General features: G+C 46.8%; 3 protein-coding genes across 8 annotated transcripts in view; 1 reads left to right on the top strand and 2 right to left on the bottom strand.

The window, feature by feature from the left end:
- LOC120463436 (phosphatidylinositol 4,5-bisphosphate 3-kinase catalytic subunit alpha isoform) overlaps positions 1–4,702 on the top strand; it is a 22,377-nt gene extending 17,675 nt beyond the window's left edge. For all 4 annotated transcript variants that reach the window (XM_089124190.1, XM_039652545.2, XM_039652544.2 and 1 more), the window contains 4 exons: positions 698–868; positions 1,777–1,894; positions 2,025–2,176; positions 2,268–4,702. In XM_089124190.1, coding sequence (XP_088980316.1) covers positions 698–868; positions 1,777–1,894; positions 2,025–2,176; positions 2,268–2,541 — 715 coding nt within the window. In that variant the 3' untranslated portion in view covers positions 2,542–4,702. The remainder of the gene's footprint in view (positions 1–697; positions 869–1,776; positions 1,895–2,024; positions 2,177–2,267) is intronic.
- Positions 4,703–10,104: 5,402 nt separating this feature from the next.
- coro2ab (coronin 2Ab) lies at positions 10,105–16,978 on the bottom strand. Its single transcript, XM_039652549.2, has 14 exons — positions 16,795–16,978; positions 15,739–15,853; positions 15,424–15,523; positions 14,981–15,172; positions 14,774–14,890; positions 13,454–13,603; positions 13,101–13,268; positions 12,914–13,030; positions 12,728–12,832; positions 11,765–11,861; positions 11,575–11,687; positions 11,339–11,432; positions 10,446–10,708; positions 10,105–10,366 (listed from the first exon to the last, which is right to left on the bottom strand). The coding sequence occupies exons 3-14, from the start codon at positions 15,445–15,447 to the stop codon at positions 10,250–10,252; spliced, it is 1,557 nt and encodes a 518-aa protein (XP_039508483.1). The 5' UTR covers positions 15,448–15,523; positions 15,739–15,853; positions 16,795–16,978; the 3' UTR covers positions 10,105–10,249.
- A 90-nt stretch (positions 16,979–17,068) lies between these two features.
- Positions 17,069–17,500, bottom strand: part of tec (tec protein tyrosine kinase) — a 23,188-nt gene continuing 22,756 nt past the window's right edge. For all 3 annotated transcript variants that reach the window (XM_039652283.2, XM_039652282.2, XM_089124563.1), the window contains exon 17: positions 17,069–17,500. This exon is cut by the window's right edge and continues 87 nt beyond it. In XM_039652283.2, the coding sequence (XP_039508217.1) occupies positions 17,483–17,500 (18 nt within the window). In that variant the 3' untranslated portion in view covers positions 17,069–17,482.

Here is a 17,500-nt window from a genome sequence, read left to right as displayed (position 1 = left end):
CACCAATCACAGCCCACTACTCACACACATCCACCAATCACAGCCCACTACTCACACACATCCATCAATCACAGCCCACTACTCACACACATCCAACCAATCACAGCCCACTACTCACACACATCCATCAATCACAGCCCACTACTCACACACATCCACCAATCACAGCCCACTACTCACACACATCCATCAATCACAGCCCACTACTCACACACATCCACCAATCACAGCCCTCTACTCACACACATCCACCAATCTACTCACACACATCCACCAATCACAGCCCACTACTCACACACATCCACCAATCACAGCCCACTACTCACACACATCCACCAATCACAGCCCACTACTCACACACATCCACCAATCACAGCCCACTACTCACACACATCCACCAATCACAGCCCACTACTCACACACATCCACCAATCACAGCTCTCTACTCACACACATCCACCAATCACAGCCCACTACTCACACACATCCACCAATCACAGCCCTCTACTCACACACATCCACCAATCTACTCACACACATCCACCAATCACAGCCCACTACTCACACACATCCACCAATCACAGCCCTCTACTCACACACATCCACCAATCACAGCCCTCTACTCACACACATCCACCAATCACAACAGTTTGCAGACAGCTGAGTAACTGGTGTGTGTGTGTGTGTGTGTGTGCAGAATGCTGCCGTACGGCTGTCTGTCCATCGGTGACTGTGTCGGCCTCATCGAGGTGGTGAAGAACTCGCACACCATCATGCAGATTCAGTGTAAAGGAGGCCTGAAGGGGGCGCTGCAGTTCAACAGCAACACACTGCACCACTGGATCAAAGAGAAGAACAAAGGAGAAGCGTAAGAAACACACTTCACCTCCTTATACTACGCCCTCAGAGTATGGTATGATCGGACAAACGATCACATCGTACGATCGCGTCTTTAACGGCTGCTCTCTGTCCCGTCCGGACACTGTAGACGGACCTGTCAATCATCTCGTCACTGTTCTAATCCTCCACATTTCACTTCATCTCTGCTGATCTCCAGTCGCGCCCGAGACTCTCCGCATATTAATCCATAACCATGCTTTTAAAAGTTAATGGCCAAATGGATCTTCATACAAATCCGCATTATTGCAGATGAAATATAACACAGATAACATTAAATTAAAAAAGAACTTGTATCAGGTTAATCTGATTATTAGTCACTCAAACTGAAAATGATATTCTTTCCTTTGCTGAACGAGGGACTTGATCTGCTTTCTTGTCCTCTGTAACGGTCTAACCCGAACCGAACCCGCGCTTTACCTTCAGGGCCAAGTGTGCGTTTATTGTTTTCCATCATCTCTTGTCGGCAGTAGCAGGACATTCCACATGCAACGCGACGTTCTTAAAAACAATATGATGAAATATTAATCTAGTCATTTAAAGAATATTTCTGTAAACAAAATATATTTCAAGTTTACTGCAGAACATGCATAGACACACAATATATTGAAGTATTTCGAGAAGGTATGGAGACTTGCATCATTCGCAGTGCTTCATGGGAGTGGGTGGAGCTTTTCTGTATGGCATCATGGGTAATTCTACTGTAAAGCAAAAAACAAGTTAATAAATCAAAAGTATAAACCACTGATGAACAACCTCAGCGCTCTCAACAGTTCTGTCCTTAAAGGTTTAAGTTATCGTTTAAGATCAACTTCGGAGAAACTCCAGTGTGAAGAAGCCAATCATGTGTGTGATGCAGTCCCTCCGTCTCTCCCTCAGCTACGACAGGGCCATCGAGCTGTTCACGCGCTCGTGCGCCGGATACTGCGTGGCCACCTTCATCCTGGGCATCGGGGACCGGCACAACAGCAACATCATGGTGAAGGAGAACGGACAGGTACGCCAACCAATCACGGCCCACCCTGAGAACAGGCGGTCCAGTGTCAATGATGCCGAGTGGATCCCTCATGATGTGCTGTCCGATGCATGTGTCCGTCAGCTGATCATGTGATCCTGTTTTCCCGCAGCTGTTCCACATCGACTTCGGCCACTTCCTCGACCACAAGAAGAAGAAATTTGGATACAAACGAGAGCGAGTTCCTTTCGTTCTCACACAAGACTTCCTCATCGTCATCAGCAAGGGTGTGCAGGAGTGTACCAAGACCAAAGAGTTTGAGAGGTCCGCACACACACACACACACACACACACACACACAGCTCACTGTACAGCACAGGTGTGTGTCGTATCCCTCACTCTGAGTGTGTGTCAGGTTTCAGGAGATGTGCTATAAAGCGTATCTGGCCATCCGTCAGCACGCCAGCCTCTTCATCAACCTGTTCTCGCTGCTGCTGGGCTGTGGGATGCCGGAGCTGCAGAGCTTCGACGACATCTCGTACCTGCGCAAGACCCTGGCGCTGGAGAAGAGCCAGCAGGAGGCGCTGGAGTACTTCACCAAGCAGATGAACGACGCGCACCACGGCGGCTGGACCACCAAGATGGACTGGATCTTCCACACCATCAGACACATGCCCAACGAGCACTGACACACACACACACACACACACACGCACACGCACGCACGCACACACACACACACACACACGCACACACACACACACACACACACACGCACGCACGCACACACACACGCACACACACACACGCACGCACACACACAGATCTACTGATGTACAGTTACGGTCATAATTTTACATCTCTTTTACTGTTAATCATTTATCAAAATAAAAATGTTATTATTCAGCACTCAATTTAATAAGCTATTTCTAATAAAAGACAATCTACAAGATGAAATAATAACTCAACTTATAAAAGTAACTTAATTCAAAAGTTTGCATTGAATCTCGATTGTGTCCTGATCCTCTGAGTAAAGGGGGTGTACTCTTATGCCGCAACTATATTCACATTCATCCACAGTCACGAGCAACACGGGAGAATGATATTTCCATAAAGAAGCGTCTGTTTTCAGGACAGAACGATTTCTTGCCTCGTGACATTATTAATGTCATGATAATTAAACATAATTAGTCCAAATTCTCATTCGAGTAATGTGACAGTCTATTGTTTAAAAAGTATTTATATGTCATGATAGTATTTTTATACAGTTTTGTATTTGTATTTGTTGTTTTGTACTGCAGTATTTAAACGGTAATGAATCTCTAATGAGAATTATGGATGTTTAATATGAAGAAATCTGAGCGGCTCTGAAAACAGCTTTCCCGTTCTCCGTGAGGAATATCCCTCCTGTGTTCCTGTGCGTGACTGTCCTCTCCACACACACACACACACACACACACACACACACACACACACACACACACACACACACACAGGTGTTCAACGGGAAGTTCCTAAGCCTAACCGCAAAGACTTGTGGGAAACCACTACATGCGACTGAGCGCCAGAAACACGATGAAGATGATGATGATGAGGGGTCAGCGTGTCTTCGCTCAGATCAAGAGAGTTTACAGTCCTCAGGGTATCAAGGTCAAAGGTCAAGCTTTGATTGGCACTGCCACCTCTAAACCAAACAGCACGAGCGGTCGAATCAAAGACACTACCCAGAATGCACTGCGGCAGACAGCTTTGATCACTCCGCTAGTCTTCCACACGTTAAAGCGCGTCTGCGATGCTGGACCGAACAACTAGCACGTTCAAATTGTATTTTCTATCTCTTTGGATGCGACACTGTGAGACACGATGGAATTAAGCGAATTTACAATCAGCGAATCAGAGCCAGCCAATTATAATCCCGCGAGATCACAATCTGACAATCATGGAGGAGCTCATCGTTACTTCTCTAATCCAGCATCTAGCGTTCTGTGTCAGCTAAAATAATCGTGCGAAGAACGCCAAGTTATGAAAATGTTTTTTCTTCTTCAAAACGTCCAGTTCTTAAAATGTTTCTAAACGATTTGATCTTGGTTATGTGAACATTAACATTATATCATTCTCCAAACATTATGGAAACATTACTTTCGAACGTTCTCTGAAACCATTTAAAAACATTAGACGTAAAAACGCAGCATGAACGACGTATAAATCATGTTTTTGTGCATTATTATTATTAACTTTGAATGAACATGTGTTACTGTAACTGGAAGAACGTTTCATAACCCTTTCTGTGAATCTCAAGCTTATAATGAAGGATTGCACCATTTATACTTATTATTACCCGTTTATAAACACTCATTGAGTCTGGATTATTCATTCTAAAAATGAACTCTAAGTGTTCTATAATGCAGTGCAGGACTCAATGAGTCGTTATAAATATGTTGATAAAATACTAAGACTTCAAAATAAGTATAAATGGTGCAATCATTCATTATAAGCATGAGATTCACAGAAAGTGTTACCAAACGTGTGTTCATAAAAGCTGTTCTCAGATCTGATCACATGATCAACATGTGAGCCAATCGTCTGAAAGCATCGACTTCCTGTCACATGACTCGCGTCTGCTAGTGCAGCTGTGCATGAATCATGTTTACTTCCTGTGGTGTGATGGAAGTGCATCTCTGCTGTGTGTGTGAGCACAGACGCACTGAACGAGCAATAACACACACACACACACACACGTAGATGTAGTAATGAAATCTCTGTACTGTAATGATGATGATACAATCAGGAGTTCTGGGTGTTTGTTAGTGGATGTTTAATGTTTTACAGTCATTTATTAAACTTTTTTTTTAATATAAATGCTGGTGGGTTATTGGTGAGTGTGTGTTTCAAGGCCTGTTCACATCAAGAAGGATAACACACACATCAGTCTAATATGGTGTGCAGAACAAGTCTATCTGTCGGCAATACTGTGGTGATGTATGAAGCTCACATTCAAACTAAGCGCCACGGTGTAAGAAAACAAAAGGTATTTAACTCGCAATTCTGACTTTATTACTCACAATTACTAGCCTGACTTCGTCACACTCAGTCTGATACCGCTTCATGAGGCGTGTCTTAACCGAACCTCTGCACTCAATTGGATAGTCGGTAGACCTACAACCAATCAGAGCAATGCAGTCAAATACTCAAAGTCAAATACTTTGCATCGCACCGTTGTCAACTACAGAACTGACTTATTTTAGAAGTTAAATAACGAGTGCTGTTTCTTTTCCTTACTCCTCCATGAGTGCCACCAAAGGAGAAACCACAGCGACCTCAGGCTGTTCATTACGTCCATCTTCTTAACGACCGTCAGAGTCAGCTGATGAGTTACACTTTTCCCGAATCATGTGGGAAGGACGGCAACAATATCTTTCCGATCGACAAATGCCTTGATTGCAGTTTTCTGTTCGTCTATTAAATCGATTCGTTTCACAACAGATGCGACAGAGGAATCTGTACGTCTCAATTCTCCATCTCTGAGGGAAACCAGTTTAGCGCTCTTTGATAACGTGATGATTACGTCCCTGCAGATCACCTGTCCATCATCGTATAAAGCCCGCCCTGGCAATTTGATTGGCCCGAACGTTTTTTGCCTGCTCATAATCACTCCTCAATGGATCGAGTCTCCATCGGCATCCAGGCTATACAATTACAAGTTTATATCCCAAAATTACGACTTTCTTTTTCGCAACTACGAGTTTATCTTGCGATTCTGACTTTATTCCTTGCAATTGCAAAAATTTATATCTCCAAATTCCCACTTTTTTTCGCAATTCCGAGTTTATCTTGCAATTCTTACTTTTTTTCTGCCAATTTCGACTTTAGATATAAACTCGAGATAAGGTTGTGTATCTCTCCTTTTACGTGAAGTGTTTCGCCCTTGTACCAGGCAACGGTAAATGAGACCACATCGTAACGAACGATAGTGCTCTGTCTGTTATAAGTGCTGCAGTTTTGTCGCCTGTCACTTTAAATGCTCAAACTCTTTAAAGCAGGATGGATTCTGATTGGCTGTAAAAAAAATCGTTCTGAAAGTGATTCCAGTGATATAATTCTTCTGTGCCATTACCGTTACAGTTGAGGTGTGGAATTGATTATTCTCTTAGAGTGAAAGCTATTAGTAAAATTTTATCGTTATCATTATAGTTATCGTTTAAGGAAGCATATGGGTAGCAATATTCAATTTTAAATGTAATATGCAAAATGGCAACGCATTTCTGTATTTAAATTTACATTTCTATTACATCTGTGCAACGTTTGGTGCAAAAATTTAAATTCAATGATATAACTTACATTTACTGCATACACTACTTTTAATATGTAAATTGAATACATATTTTTACAGTATTACAGAAATGATTAGATGTTACACATGTTCAAGCAAAAACTGTAGCAAAATAATCATTTAAATGTCAATCACTGCATGAAGATGGCCCCGCCCCATCCACCCTGTCAATCACTGCATGAAGATGGCCCCGCCCCATCCACCCTGTCAATCACTGCATGAAGTTGGCCCCGCCCCATCCACCCTGTCAATCACTGCATGAAGATGGCCCCGCCCCCATCCACCCTGTCAATCACTGCATGAAGTTGGCCCCACCCCCATCCACCCTGTCAATCGCTGCATGAAGATGGCCCCGCCCCATCCACCCTGTCAATCGCTGCATGAAGATGGCCCCGCCCCATCCACCCTGTCAATCACTGCATGAAGATGGCCCCGCCCCATCCACCCTGTCAATCACTGCATGAAGATGGCCCCGCCCCATCCACCCTGTCAATCACTGCATGAAGTTGGCCCCGCCCCATCCACCCTGTCAATCACTGCATGAAGATGGCCCCGCCCCCATCCACCCTGTCAATCACTGCATGAAGTTGGCCCCACCCCCATCCACCCTGTCAATCACTGCATGAAGATGGCCCCGCCCCATCCACCCTGTCAATCGCTGCATGAAGATGGCCCCGCCCCATCCACCCTGTCAATCACTGCATGAAGATGGCCCCGCCCCATCCACCCTGTCAATCACTGCATGAAGATGGCCCCGCCCCATCCACCCTGTCAATCACTGCATGAAGTTGGCCCTGCCCCATCCACCCTGTCAATCACTGCATGAAGATGGCCCCGCCCCCATCCACCCTGTCAATCACTGCATGAAGATGGCCCCGCCCCATCCACCCTGTCAATCACTGCATGAAGATGGCCCCGCCCCCATCCACCCTGTCAATCACTGCATGAAGATGGCCCCGCCCCATCCACCCTGTCAATCACTGCATGAAGTTGGCCCCGCCCCATCCACCCTGTCAATCACTGCATGAAGTTGGCCCCACCCCCATCCACCCTGTCAATCACTGCATGAAGATGGCCCCGCCCCATCCACCCTGTCAATCATTGCGTGAAGTTGGCCCCGCCCCATCCACCCTGTCAATTGCTGCGTGAAGTTGGCCCCGCCCCCATCCACCCTGTCAATCACTGCATGAAGTTGGCCCCACCCCCATCCACCCTGTCAATCACTGCGTGAAGTTGGCCCCGCCCCATCCACCCTGTCAATCACTGCATGAAGTTGCCCCCACCCCCATCCACCCTGTCAATCACTGCGTGAAGTTGGCCCCGCCCCATCCACCCTGTCAATCACTGCGTGAAGTTGGCCCCGCCCCCATCCACCCTGTCAATCACTGCATGAAGATGGCCCCGCCCCATCCACCCTGTCAATCACTGCATGAAGTTGGCCCTGCCCCATCCACCCTGTCAATCACTGCATGAAGATGGCCCCGCCCCCATCCACCCTGTCAATCACTGCATGAAGATGGCCCCGCCCCATCCACCCTGTCAATCGCTGCATGAAGATGGCCCTGCCCCATCCACCCTGTCAATCACTGCATGAAGATGACCTCGCCCCATCCACCCTGTCAATCACTGCATGAAGTTGGCCCCGCCCCATCCACCCTGTCAATCACTGCATGAAGTTGGCCCCACCCCCATCCACCCTGTCAATCACTGCGTGAAGTTGGCCCCGCCCCCATCCACCCTGTCAATCACTGCGTGAAGTTGGCCCCGCCCCATCCACCCTGTCAATCACTGCATGAAGTTGGCCCCGCCCCCATCCACCCTGTCAATCACTGCGTGAAGTTGGCCCCGCCCCATCCACCCTGTCAATCACTGCATGAAGTTGGCCCCGCCCCATCCACCCTGTCAATCACTGCGTGAAGTTGCCCCGCCCCATCCACCCTGTCAATCACTGCATGAAGTTGGCCCCGCCCCCATCCACCCTGTCAATCACTGCATGAAGATGGCCCCGCCCCATCCACCCTGTCAATCGCTGCATGAAGATGGCCCCGCCCCATCCACCCTGTCAATCACTGCATGAAGATGGCCCCGCCCCATCCACCCTGTCAATCACTGCATGAAGTTGGCCCCGCCCCATCCACCCTGTCAATCACTGCATGAAGTTGGCCCCACCCCCATCCACCCTGTCAATCACTGCATGAAGATGGCCCCGCCCCATCCACCCTGTCAATCATTGCGTGAAGTTGGCCCCGCCCCATCCACCCTGTCAATTGCTGCGTGAAGTTGGCCCCGCCCCATCCACCCTGTCAATCACTGCATGAAGTTGGCCCCACCCCCATCCACCCTGTCAATCACTGCGTGAAGTTGGCCCCGCCCCATCCACCCTGTCAATCACTGCATGAAGTTGCCCCCACCCCCATCCACCCTGTCAATCACTGCGTGAAGTTGGCCCCGCCCCATCCACCCTGTCAATCACTGCGTGAAGTTGGCCCCGCCCCCATCCACCCTGTCAATCACTGCGTGAAGTTGCCCCCACCCCCATCCACCCTGTCAATCACTGCGTGAAGTTGGCCCCGCCCCATCCACCCTGTCAATTGCTGCGTGAAGTTGGCCCCGCCCCATCCACCCTGTCAATCACTGCATGAAGTTGCCCCCACCCCCATCCACCCTGTCAATCACTGCGTGAAGTTGGCCCCGCCCCCATCCACCCTGTCAATCACTGCGTGAAGTTGGCCCCGCCCCATCCACCCTGTCAATCACTGCATGAAGTTGGCCCCGCCCCCATCCACCCTGTCAATCACTGCGTGAAGTTGGCCCCGCCCCATCCACCCTGTCAATCACTGCATGAAGTTGGCCCCGCCCCATCCACCCTGTCAATCACTGCGTGAAGTTGCCCCGCCCCATCCACCCTGTCAATCACTGCATGAAGATGGCCCCGCCCCATCCACCCTGTCAATCACTGCATGAAGATGGCCCCGCCCCATCCACCCTGTCAATCACTGCATGAAGTTGGCCCTGCCCCATCCACCCTGTCAATCACTGCATGAAGATGGCCCCGCCCCCATCCACCCTGTCAATCACTGCATGAAGATGGCCCCGCCCCATCCACCCTGTCAATCACTGCATGAAGATGGCCCCGCCCCCATCCACCCTGTCAATCACTGCATGAAGATGGCCCCGCCCCATCCACCCTGTCAATCACTGCATGAAGTTGGCCCCGCCCCATCCACCCTGTCAATCACTGCATGAAGTTGGCCCCACCCCCATCCACCCTGTCAATCACTGCATGAAGATGGCCCCGCCCCATCCACCCTGTCAATCATTGCGTGAAGTTGGCCCCGCCCCATCCACCCTGTCAATTGCTGCGTGAAGTTGGCCCCGCCCCATCCACCCTGTCAATCACTGCATGAAGTTGGCCCCACCCCCATCCACCCTGTCAATCACTGCGTGAAGTTGGCCCCGCCCCATCCACCCTGTCAATCACTGCATGAAGTTGCCCCCACCCCCATCCACCCTGTCAATCACTGCGTGAAGTTGGCCCCGCCCCATCCACCCTGTCAATCACTGCGTGAAGTTGGCCCCGCCCCCATCCACCCTGTCAATCACTGCGTGAAGTTGGCCCCGCCCCATCCACCCTGTCAATCACTGCATGAAGTTGCCCCCACCCCCATCCACCCTGTCAATCACTGCGTGAAGTTGGCCCCGCCCCCATCCACCCTGTCAATCACTGCGTGAAGTTGGCCCCGCCCCATCCACCCTGTCAATCACTGCATGAAGTTGGCCCCGCCCCCATCCACCCTGTCAATCACTGCGTGAAGTTGGCCCCGCCCCATCCACCCTGTCAATCACTGCATGAAGTTGGCCCCGCCCCATCCACCCTGTCAATCACTGCGTGAAGTTGCCCCGCCCCATCCACCCTGTCAATCACTGCGTGAAGTTTAGCAGTATGAATCAACATAAACTGTATTTACATACACGATTCCTCGCAACAGTTCACACGACTCAGTCTTTTCCACAGTCTCTTCTGTGATTGGCTGCTGTGATTGGGTGCCTGCTGTGATTGGCTGCCGTCAGAAGGACGCTCTCATGTGGTTTCGCATGTTCTTCAGCTCCAGCTCCAGTTGTCGTATTTTCTCGTCTCTCTGCTCGAGTTGCTCCTGCAGATTCTGAATCTGGTGACACGACACCTGCGAGATTCAAGCGCACAGCGTTATGACCTCTGACCTCTGAGAAAACCACGTGACCTGACCTCTGTTTGCGTCTGACCTCTGCGGGCTCGGCCCGGCTCAGATCTGAGCATGTGCGTGAGGAGATCCAGTCGTAGCTCTCAGTGTCGTCCTCCGTCCAGTCCTGTAGGTCTGCGATGATGTCGGGGGGGTGTTCTGCGTCCTGATTGGCTGGAGTCTCTGCTTCAGTCGAGTCGAGTGCGATGATGTCAGGGGGGTGTTCTGCGTCCTGATTGGCCGGAGTCTCTGCTTCAGTCGAGTCGAGAGCTTTAGCTCCAGGTCTCAGAGACATCATCAGCGGCCCTGCATGACCGAGCATTTACTTTTATGCATTTAGCAGATGCTTTTATCCAAAACGAGAAACAAAAACAATTCATCAAAGAGCCAATCAATATTTGCCAGGTTTACTCGTGGGGATTTAAAGTTGTGATGTCGTCAATTTGAAATATGGCGGTAACACTGATCTAAACTGTAGATAATATCATACAACATATCTATGATCTGAACATAGAGATCAGTGAGGTGAAAGGTCGTCTCTGTTGAGAATGGTGTAAAGTCTCATTTAGTTGTAGTTGAAATGAATAACTTTAATCATTTATATATGTTTATATCATTCATTTGTTGCTTTAGACGACTTCCATATCATTTTTCCCACAAACACTTGAAGGCAGCATTTACTCACCCTCCTCTTGCTCCATAATAAAAAACCTTTTTGTTCAAGTTTTGAAAAACAGATATATCAAAATATACATGAATCGAGCAGTTTGCTCCAAGTCTCGTGATGGGACACGATCGCTTTATATGATGAACAGATTTAATTTATTGAATTGTTTTCTACCATGTATTTTTGGACTTTTTGAAACGTGATTATGTGAACGAGCGTGAGTAAATGATGACAGAATTGCACTATAATTTCAGTCCAGTTTGACTGGCCTTTATTCTGTCCCCTCAGCCACTCGTCTGCGGTCAGGGCCGGTTCATTGGCTGCTGTGGCCGGATAAATATCCTCCTGAAAACCCTCACACCGCTGACAGAAACACAAACATCACAACCTCATTAACAGCTCGGGAAACCTCCCACTTATGCTCCTCCCCCACACACTGAGTCCTCCCACCCACGGGCTCCTCCCATACACAGGCTCCTCCCACACATAGGCCCCTCCCACCTACCGTCCGCGGCACACAGAAGCTCAGCGGCTCCAGCAGATGTTTGACGGTGAGCAGTCTGTAGAATCTGAACACCTCACACACACTGATGTTCAGACCACGCTTGGGCATCACACCTAAACACACCATCAACCAATGAGTCTGCAGAGCAGCGCTCATGTCAACATCTGTGTGTGTGTGTGTGTGTGTGTACCCAAGCCTCTCTGAGGCGACGTAGACCGATACTCAGACAGGAAGTGAATGAAGGGTCTCTCCGCACTGACCTCATAATACCGAATGTTACCATCACCCTGAAACACACACACACACACACACACACACACACACACAGTTCAATTATTTTCCTACTACCTGTAAAAATATCAAACTCTTACATCAAGACACTTGATATTGTTTTGTTTAATGAAAAAAATATTACATTTCTTCTTAATTAAATATCTCATGAAGACACTCCACAGAAACAGACACACACACACACACACACACACACCCTAACACAGGTCAATACTGTGGATCTTAATCGTAACTCTTTCCCCGCCAGTGTTTAGTTCCAGCCAGCGCCAGTGCTTTCAGTCATTTGCACAAAAGTTTCATGTTTTATTTCATTATTTTAACTTGTGTCCAGTAGATGGCGCTCTAAGCTTTATATTAGCTCATGTCAATTGTGGCGTGCTCACCGTCATATATGATTTCCAATTGTGAATTCTGATTTCTTTTGGTGAATTTAAACAACACATGAAAGTTTTGGAAATAGATGCCATAAATTGTTGTCACTGTTTTTAAAATAATTCAATAGTTCAAACCTATGGTAGGTATTGTATTTTTAAGTAGTCTGATGTTGTGTGTTCATGTATCTTGAGGATCTTGTTTAAATGTTCCTTGTTGTGCGTGTGCTTGGTGTTCATGTTAGTAACTGAATATGCTAATATTTTAGCCAGGTCTCTCTTGAAAAATAGGTTTTAATCTGGTTAAATAAAGGTTAAATAAAAATATTCATTGTTGCGTTATACGAGAACAGTTCGGTCTATCAAAAAGCCTTTGATAACTTTTAGTTTTCATCGTCTAATTAGGATTTGTGCCAAATTTGGTGAAGTTCGGACAATGTTTTAGGGCTAGTCCACAAAACTTTTTTTTTCTCGAAAAATTGAAAATGGACCTTTCCAGCCAGATACAGCATGTGTGTGTCGGCATCATAAAACGGGAAAATGACCCCCGAACCTCCATCCAAATCCTCCTCCAGCAACGGCTCAGACAGATCCTCCTGTGGACACACACACATTATAACACATCCGCTGAATGCACACACACACACACACACTGAATATGAGTGTATGTGTGTTACCAGATCCCACAGGGCAAACTGTCTCTGGTTCCAGCAAGAGTTTCCCGTGGACACCAGCATCTTCAGATCCCACAGGAACAGGATCCGGGACACTTTACGAGAGCCACAGCAAGACTCCTGGACCAGTGGAACATCACAGATGAAGTTCATGTCTTTATCATAAACACACACACACACACACACACACCTGCAGCACTCGTCCAGTCCGCGGCTCGATGATTCGGATCTTCTTGTCTTTGCAGACCGTGGCCAACAGACTCCCATCTGCATTAAAACTCAAACAAACCACCAGCTCAGAGTGTGTGTTTATCACACACACCGGCACCTCTGGAGTGTCTAAACGCCACACAAACACCTACAACACACACACACACACACACACTGCTGACAGATGGGTGATTTCAGACACTTGATCTACATCCAGCGCATCAGTACATCAGAGACTAAACGACACTTAATTATCTTTAATCACTGTTAAATGCTTTATTTAGAGGAGAACTGGAACAGTGTGTGTGTGTGTGTGTGTGTGTGTGGTCATACCTTGCAGTCGTAGGCGGAGCTTAACAGCAGGTCTCTGGCGGTTGGATGCCACTCGATGAGCGAAACCCTGCGGCCGTGAGCGAGCAGATCTACACTGGGAACCGTCAGGTCGTCCTTCAGTCCGTTAGGAGGGATGTTCCACACCTTCACCTACACACACACACACACACACACACACGTCAGCTGAGTTTACATCTCACAGTTCTGTTCAAATTAAAAAGGGCAATTGCATATTTTTATCTCACAATTCAGACTTATTTTCTTGCAATTGCGAGTTTTCCTAATTTTCTTTGACTTTGACATTGGCTCTCTCGTGAGAAGTGAATCAAACTGACGCTCTCCAGGTGCCGTGTGATTGGCTGTTCATAGAGTTAATCCCAAACTCTAGATCAGACAGAGAGCGTTTACACTGCGCTTTGTGAGACCGCTGAACCTGATCTTCAACTCTAACCTGAGTTTGTAGGACACAGGTAATGAGGACGGGAGTGTTTCAGCTACTTGAGGAACAACAGGGCAAATTGCAAGAAAAACAAAGAAAGAAAAATCAACTTTTATCTCAAAACTTGCAATTGCATCTCACAATGTTTACCCTTTTTTTTATTTGTTTTGTAATTCTGCCATGGATTAAAAACAAAATTTAAAAGTAATTGTGACTTTTTATCTTGCAATAGCGAATTAACTTCTTAATTAAACTTTTTATCTTAAAATTTAAAAAAAAAATCGTATTTTATATACTAAGTTTATAATTTAAGTTTACATCTCGCAATTTTGACCTTTTTTCCACAATTCAGTTTTTTTTCCTCTTCCTGCAACAAACAATTCAGAAGGTCATTTCGCCTTTCTATTTCACAATTCAGACGTCCTTGCCATTTCAAACGTATGTCTCACAATCCTGATGACTTTTTTTAGCCTGGGTTTCCCCATTCTGCCGTGCCGTGATTTTACTTGCGCTGCTAGGCAGTCTGGATACCATGAACAAATTTTCCCCTGAAATAGGGAACCAATCACAGAACGGGGCGGGAGTACAGGCGCATTTGATGGACGTTCGTAACACCCAATAATACGGCTCTGGGCATTCGTAAACCACGCCTCAAATACGAGAACATGAACATGTGGTTTCATTCTCAATGATACGTGGTCTGGCGTTACCCAGGCTAACTTTTTTTCAGAATTGGGAGAATAACAATATAATGGTGAGAAATAAAGTCTGAATTGTGAGATTATTTTTTGCCAGAATTTTTTTTTATTCTGTGGTGGGAATAAGTTTTTTTTTTTAGTTCAGGTTCGAGTAAACGATGACCGGACTGCTGAAGAACGGACCGTACAGTCCTCGGAACAGGAAGCGATGCGCAGGTCGTTAAACGGGTCCCACTTGACGTCCAGCACACGAGCGCTGTGACCACACACACGCGGATGCAGAGGACTCACACGGCCCGTCTGAAACACACACACACACACACACACACACACATAGGTTCACAGCAGGCTATGTTGTGTTACGTTGTGTCTGAGGGGGAGTGGCCTTACATGACGGACAGAAATGACAATGAAGGCCCCGCCTCCTGCACACTCGGTCACCACGGCGATGAAGCGTGGATTGACGGCACAGAACTGGTTGTCCTGGACACTATGTGTGATTGACAGCCCGTGGCACCGCCCCTTAACCCCCACCTTCCCGATCACATGATGAAACGCCCCACAGGAGTGACACTGGGACATCTGAAACACACACACACACACACACACACACACAATGACAGGGTCGAAACAGTTGGTTGAAACAATGTGTTAGCTGAAGATCAACGTCTCATTAAGGTTTTTCCATCTCAAATTTGGAGGATGAATCTTTAATGCTGTAAGAGATTGAGTTACAGAACAAGACGTTACAACACAAAACATCTGACATTTGACCCCAACAGCGATTCTCACGCTCGCACAACTTTCTCTGTCACGACACGCCGAACTCTAACCTCAGTGTCAGTGACGCCGGCCATCAGCGGATCATCTCACATTATTCAGTCTGTTGACCTGAAACAGCTTTGAGCATTTCCCCATTCATCAGCAGTGCGTCTAAACACGTGATAAACAAGAAAAAGAAATCTAATCAGACGTGAATTTAGCCTTTGAAATTTTAGAGGCTTCATAAATGTTTTGTTCAAAAACCAATTTCCCCTGTAAAAACGTCTCAGTTAGGTACAGTGTGTAACCTTGGTTCCCTGAATATGTCCACTTCAACGCTGCGAAAGCGTCGCTATGGGAACGGCATCCCATAACGCCTCTCGTACCTGAGGATAGAAACCTGAGGAAGACTGAAGAAAGAGATCAAGTCTGGGAGCCGGAGCCATCCTCACATCCAGACTGAAGAACTAGTTCCTGAGAAGAAGCCATTCCTCTGTTGGACTGAGCACACACACACACACACACACACACACACTTAGAGGCGGAGCCACACGCCACATACCCTGCTGCATCCCCCAATGAGATTCCTGTTTGCTGACAGAAGCTCCTTTTCTTTTACCACCAACAGTTGGTTGATCTACTCCACCTAGAGATTTACACTCAAACAGCAACATCACACACTCACTACAGCTCGTAATCAACCACCACTAGAAATAACTGCTGGTCGGTCACACATATTTATGATACTGGTGCTGATGGTCCGATAGTGTCTGTGTGGGTAAAATATAATCTCTGGAAATTTAATTAGAAACATCATCATTTCGTCATGTCATCATTTCACACTTGTGTCATTTCTCAAAATATCTTTTGTTTTCTGCAGAAGCAGGAAAGTATTTTCAACATGATCTCATGGTAATGTGAAACCACTGTACCGTAAAAATACTTTTTTCTTCCAATTGAATCTTGCCATTCTTACTTTTAGAATTGTTTTTTAAAAAGTCTGAATTGAGATGAAGTCAGTCTTTTTATTCTATGCCGTGAATACAATTCTATATAAAATAGACAGGTTTTATCCCGTCGAGTTGTTCGTGCACTTTTGAATGACCCGAGGGCGAGTGAATTATGACAGAACAATCATTTTTGGGTGAACTGTCCCTTTAAATCTGAAAATATCGTCAGTAAGGGAATTACTGTAAAACTCTCTCTCTCACACACACACACACACACACACACACACACACACAGTTGAGGCGACTTACAGCTTCTGAGGTCAATAGAGAAAACACTCGTACTCTCATGTCGAACGCCTCACTTTAACCTCACAGTGACGTCACCAGTCGCGCCGACTCGCGCGCTTCGAGGCACGTACAGGATCTTTCGCAAGAGTCAAATCCTTCAGTTTCCTTCTGCTTTCTGAGTGTGTGTGTGTGTGTGTGTCTTACCTTCATAATCACGAGGAGTCCGACATCGCAGCATACTGGTGTGTGAGAGAGTGTGTGTGTTCGCTCGGGTCTCAGGAGGTTCATGAGCGCATGTGTTCATTATTTAATTATGATTCGAATGCGTGAGGAAAATACGGCGTGTCTGTGTGTGTGTGTGTGTGTGTGTGTGTGTGTGTATGTGTGAGAGAGAGAGAGAGAGAGAGAGAGAGAGAGAGGGAAAGTGTGTGATAGAAAGTGTGTGTGTGAGAGAGAGAGAGTTCACGGACACTGACTCTGTAAATGCCATCTGAAGTTTATTCAACACTTTACCGCTGATCAACACACTTATAGAAGCACATTTCTGCCACAAGCAAATAAATAACCTTTTATAAATCAGAACTCATTTATGTAAATGAGATGAAAAGTTGGAATTAAGATTTGCTAAATTATGACAGTTAAAATTATGACATACAAAATTATAATTATGAGATGAAAAAGTCAAAATTTGGATAAAAAGCCATACATTCACATTTTCAGTGAGGTTAGTAAGACTAAATGTTGTAAGTTTTTATGTCATGATTCAGATTCCAGACGCAGGATTGTTCTGATGTCCCACACACTCTGACTGGAGGAACAGAGCCATAAATAAAGGCCTCATATGAGGAGGAATCAGTTCATGTGCAGAAACACACACACACACACACACACGTCACGTGACCGTCAGACC

Source organism: Pimephales promelas, chromosome 20, assembly GCF_988280905.1.
Source record: "Pimephales promelas chromosome 20, fPimPro1.hap1.1, whole genome shotgun sequence".
NCBI classification, from domain to species: domain Eukaryota; kingdom Metazoa; phylum Chordata; class Actinopteri; order Cypriniformes; family Leuciscidae; genus Pimephales; species Pimephales promelas.
This window is presented reverse-complemented; position numbering and strand designations above follow the sequence as displayed.

Excerpts from the sequence above, each read along its gene's own strand:
- coro2ab (XM_039652549.2), bottom strand. The coding sequence starts at position 15,447 with ATGGCCGGCGTCACTGACACTGAG. Across the intron at positions 13,031-13,100 it reads GGACTGGACGAGTGCTGCAG|GAGTCTTGCTGTGGCTCTCG; the intron begins GTGTGTGTGTGT and ends CCACTGGTCCAG. Across the intron at positions 10,367-10,445 it reads GCCGGGCCGAGCCCGCAGAG|GTGTCGTGTCACCAGATTCA; the intron begins GTCAGACGCAAA and ends TGAATCTCGCAG.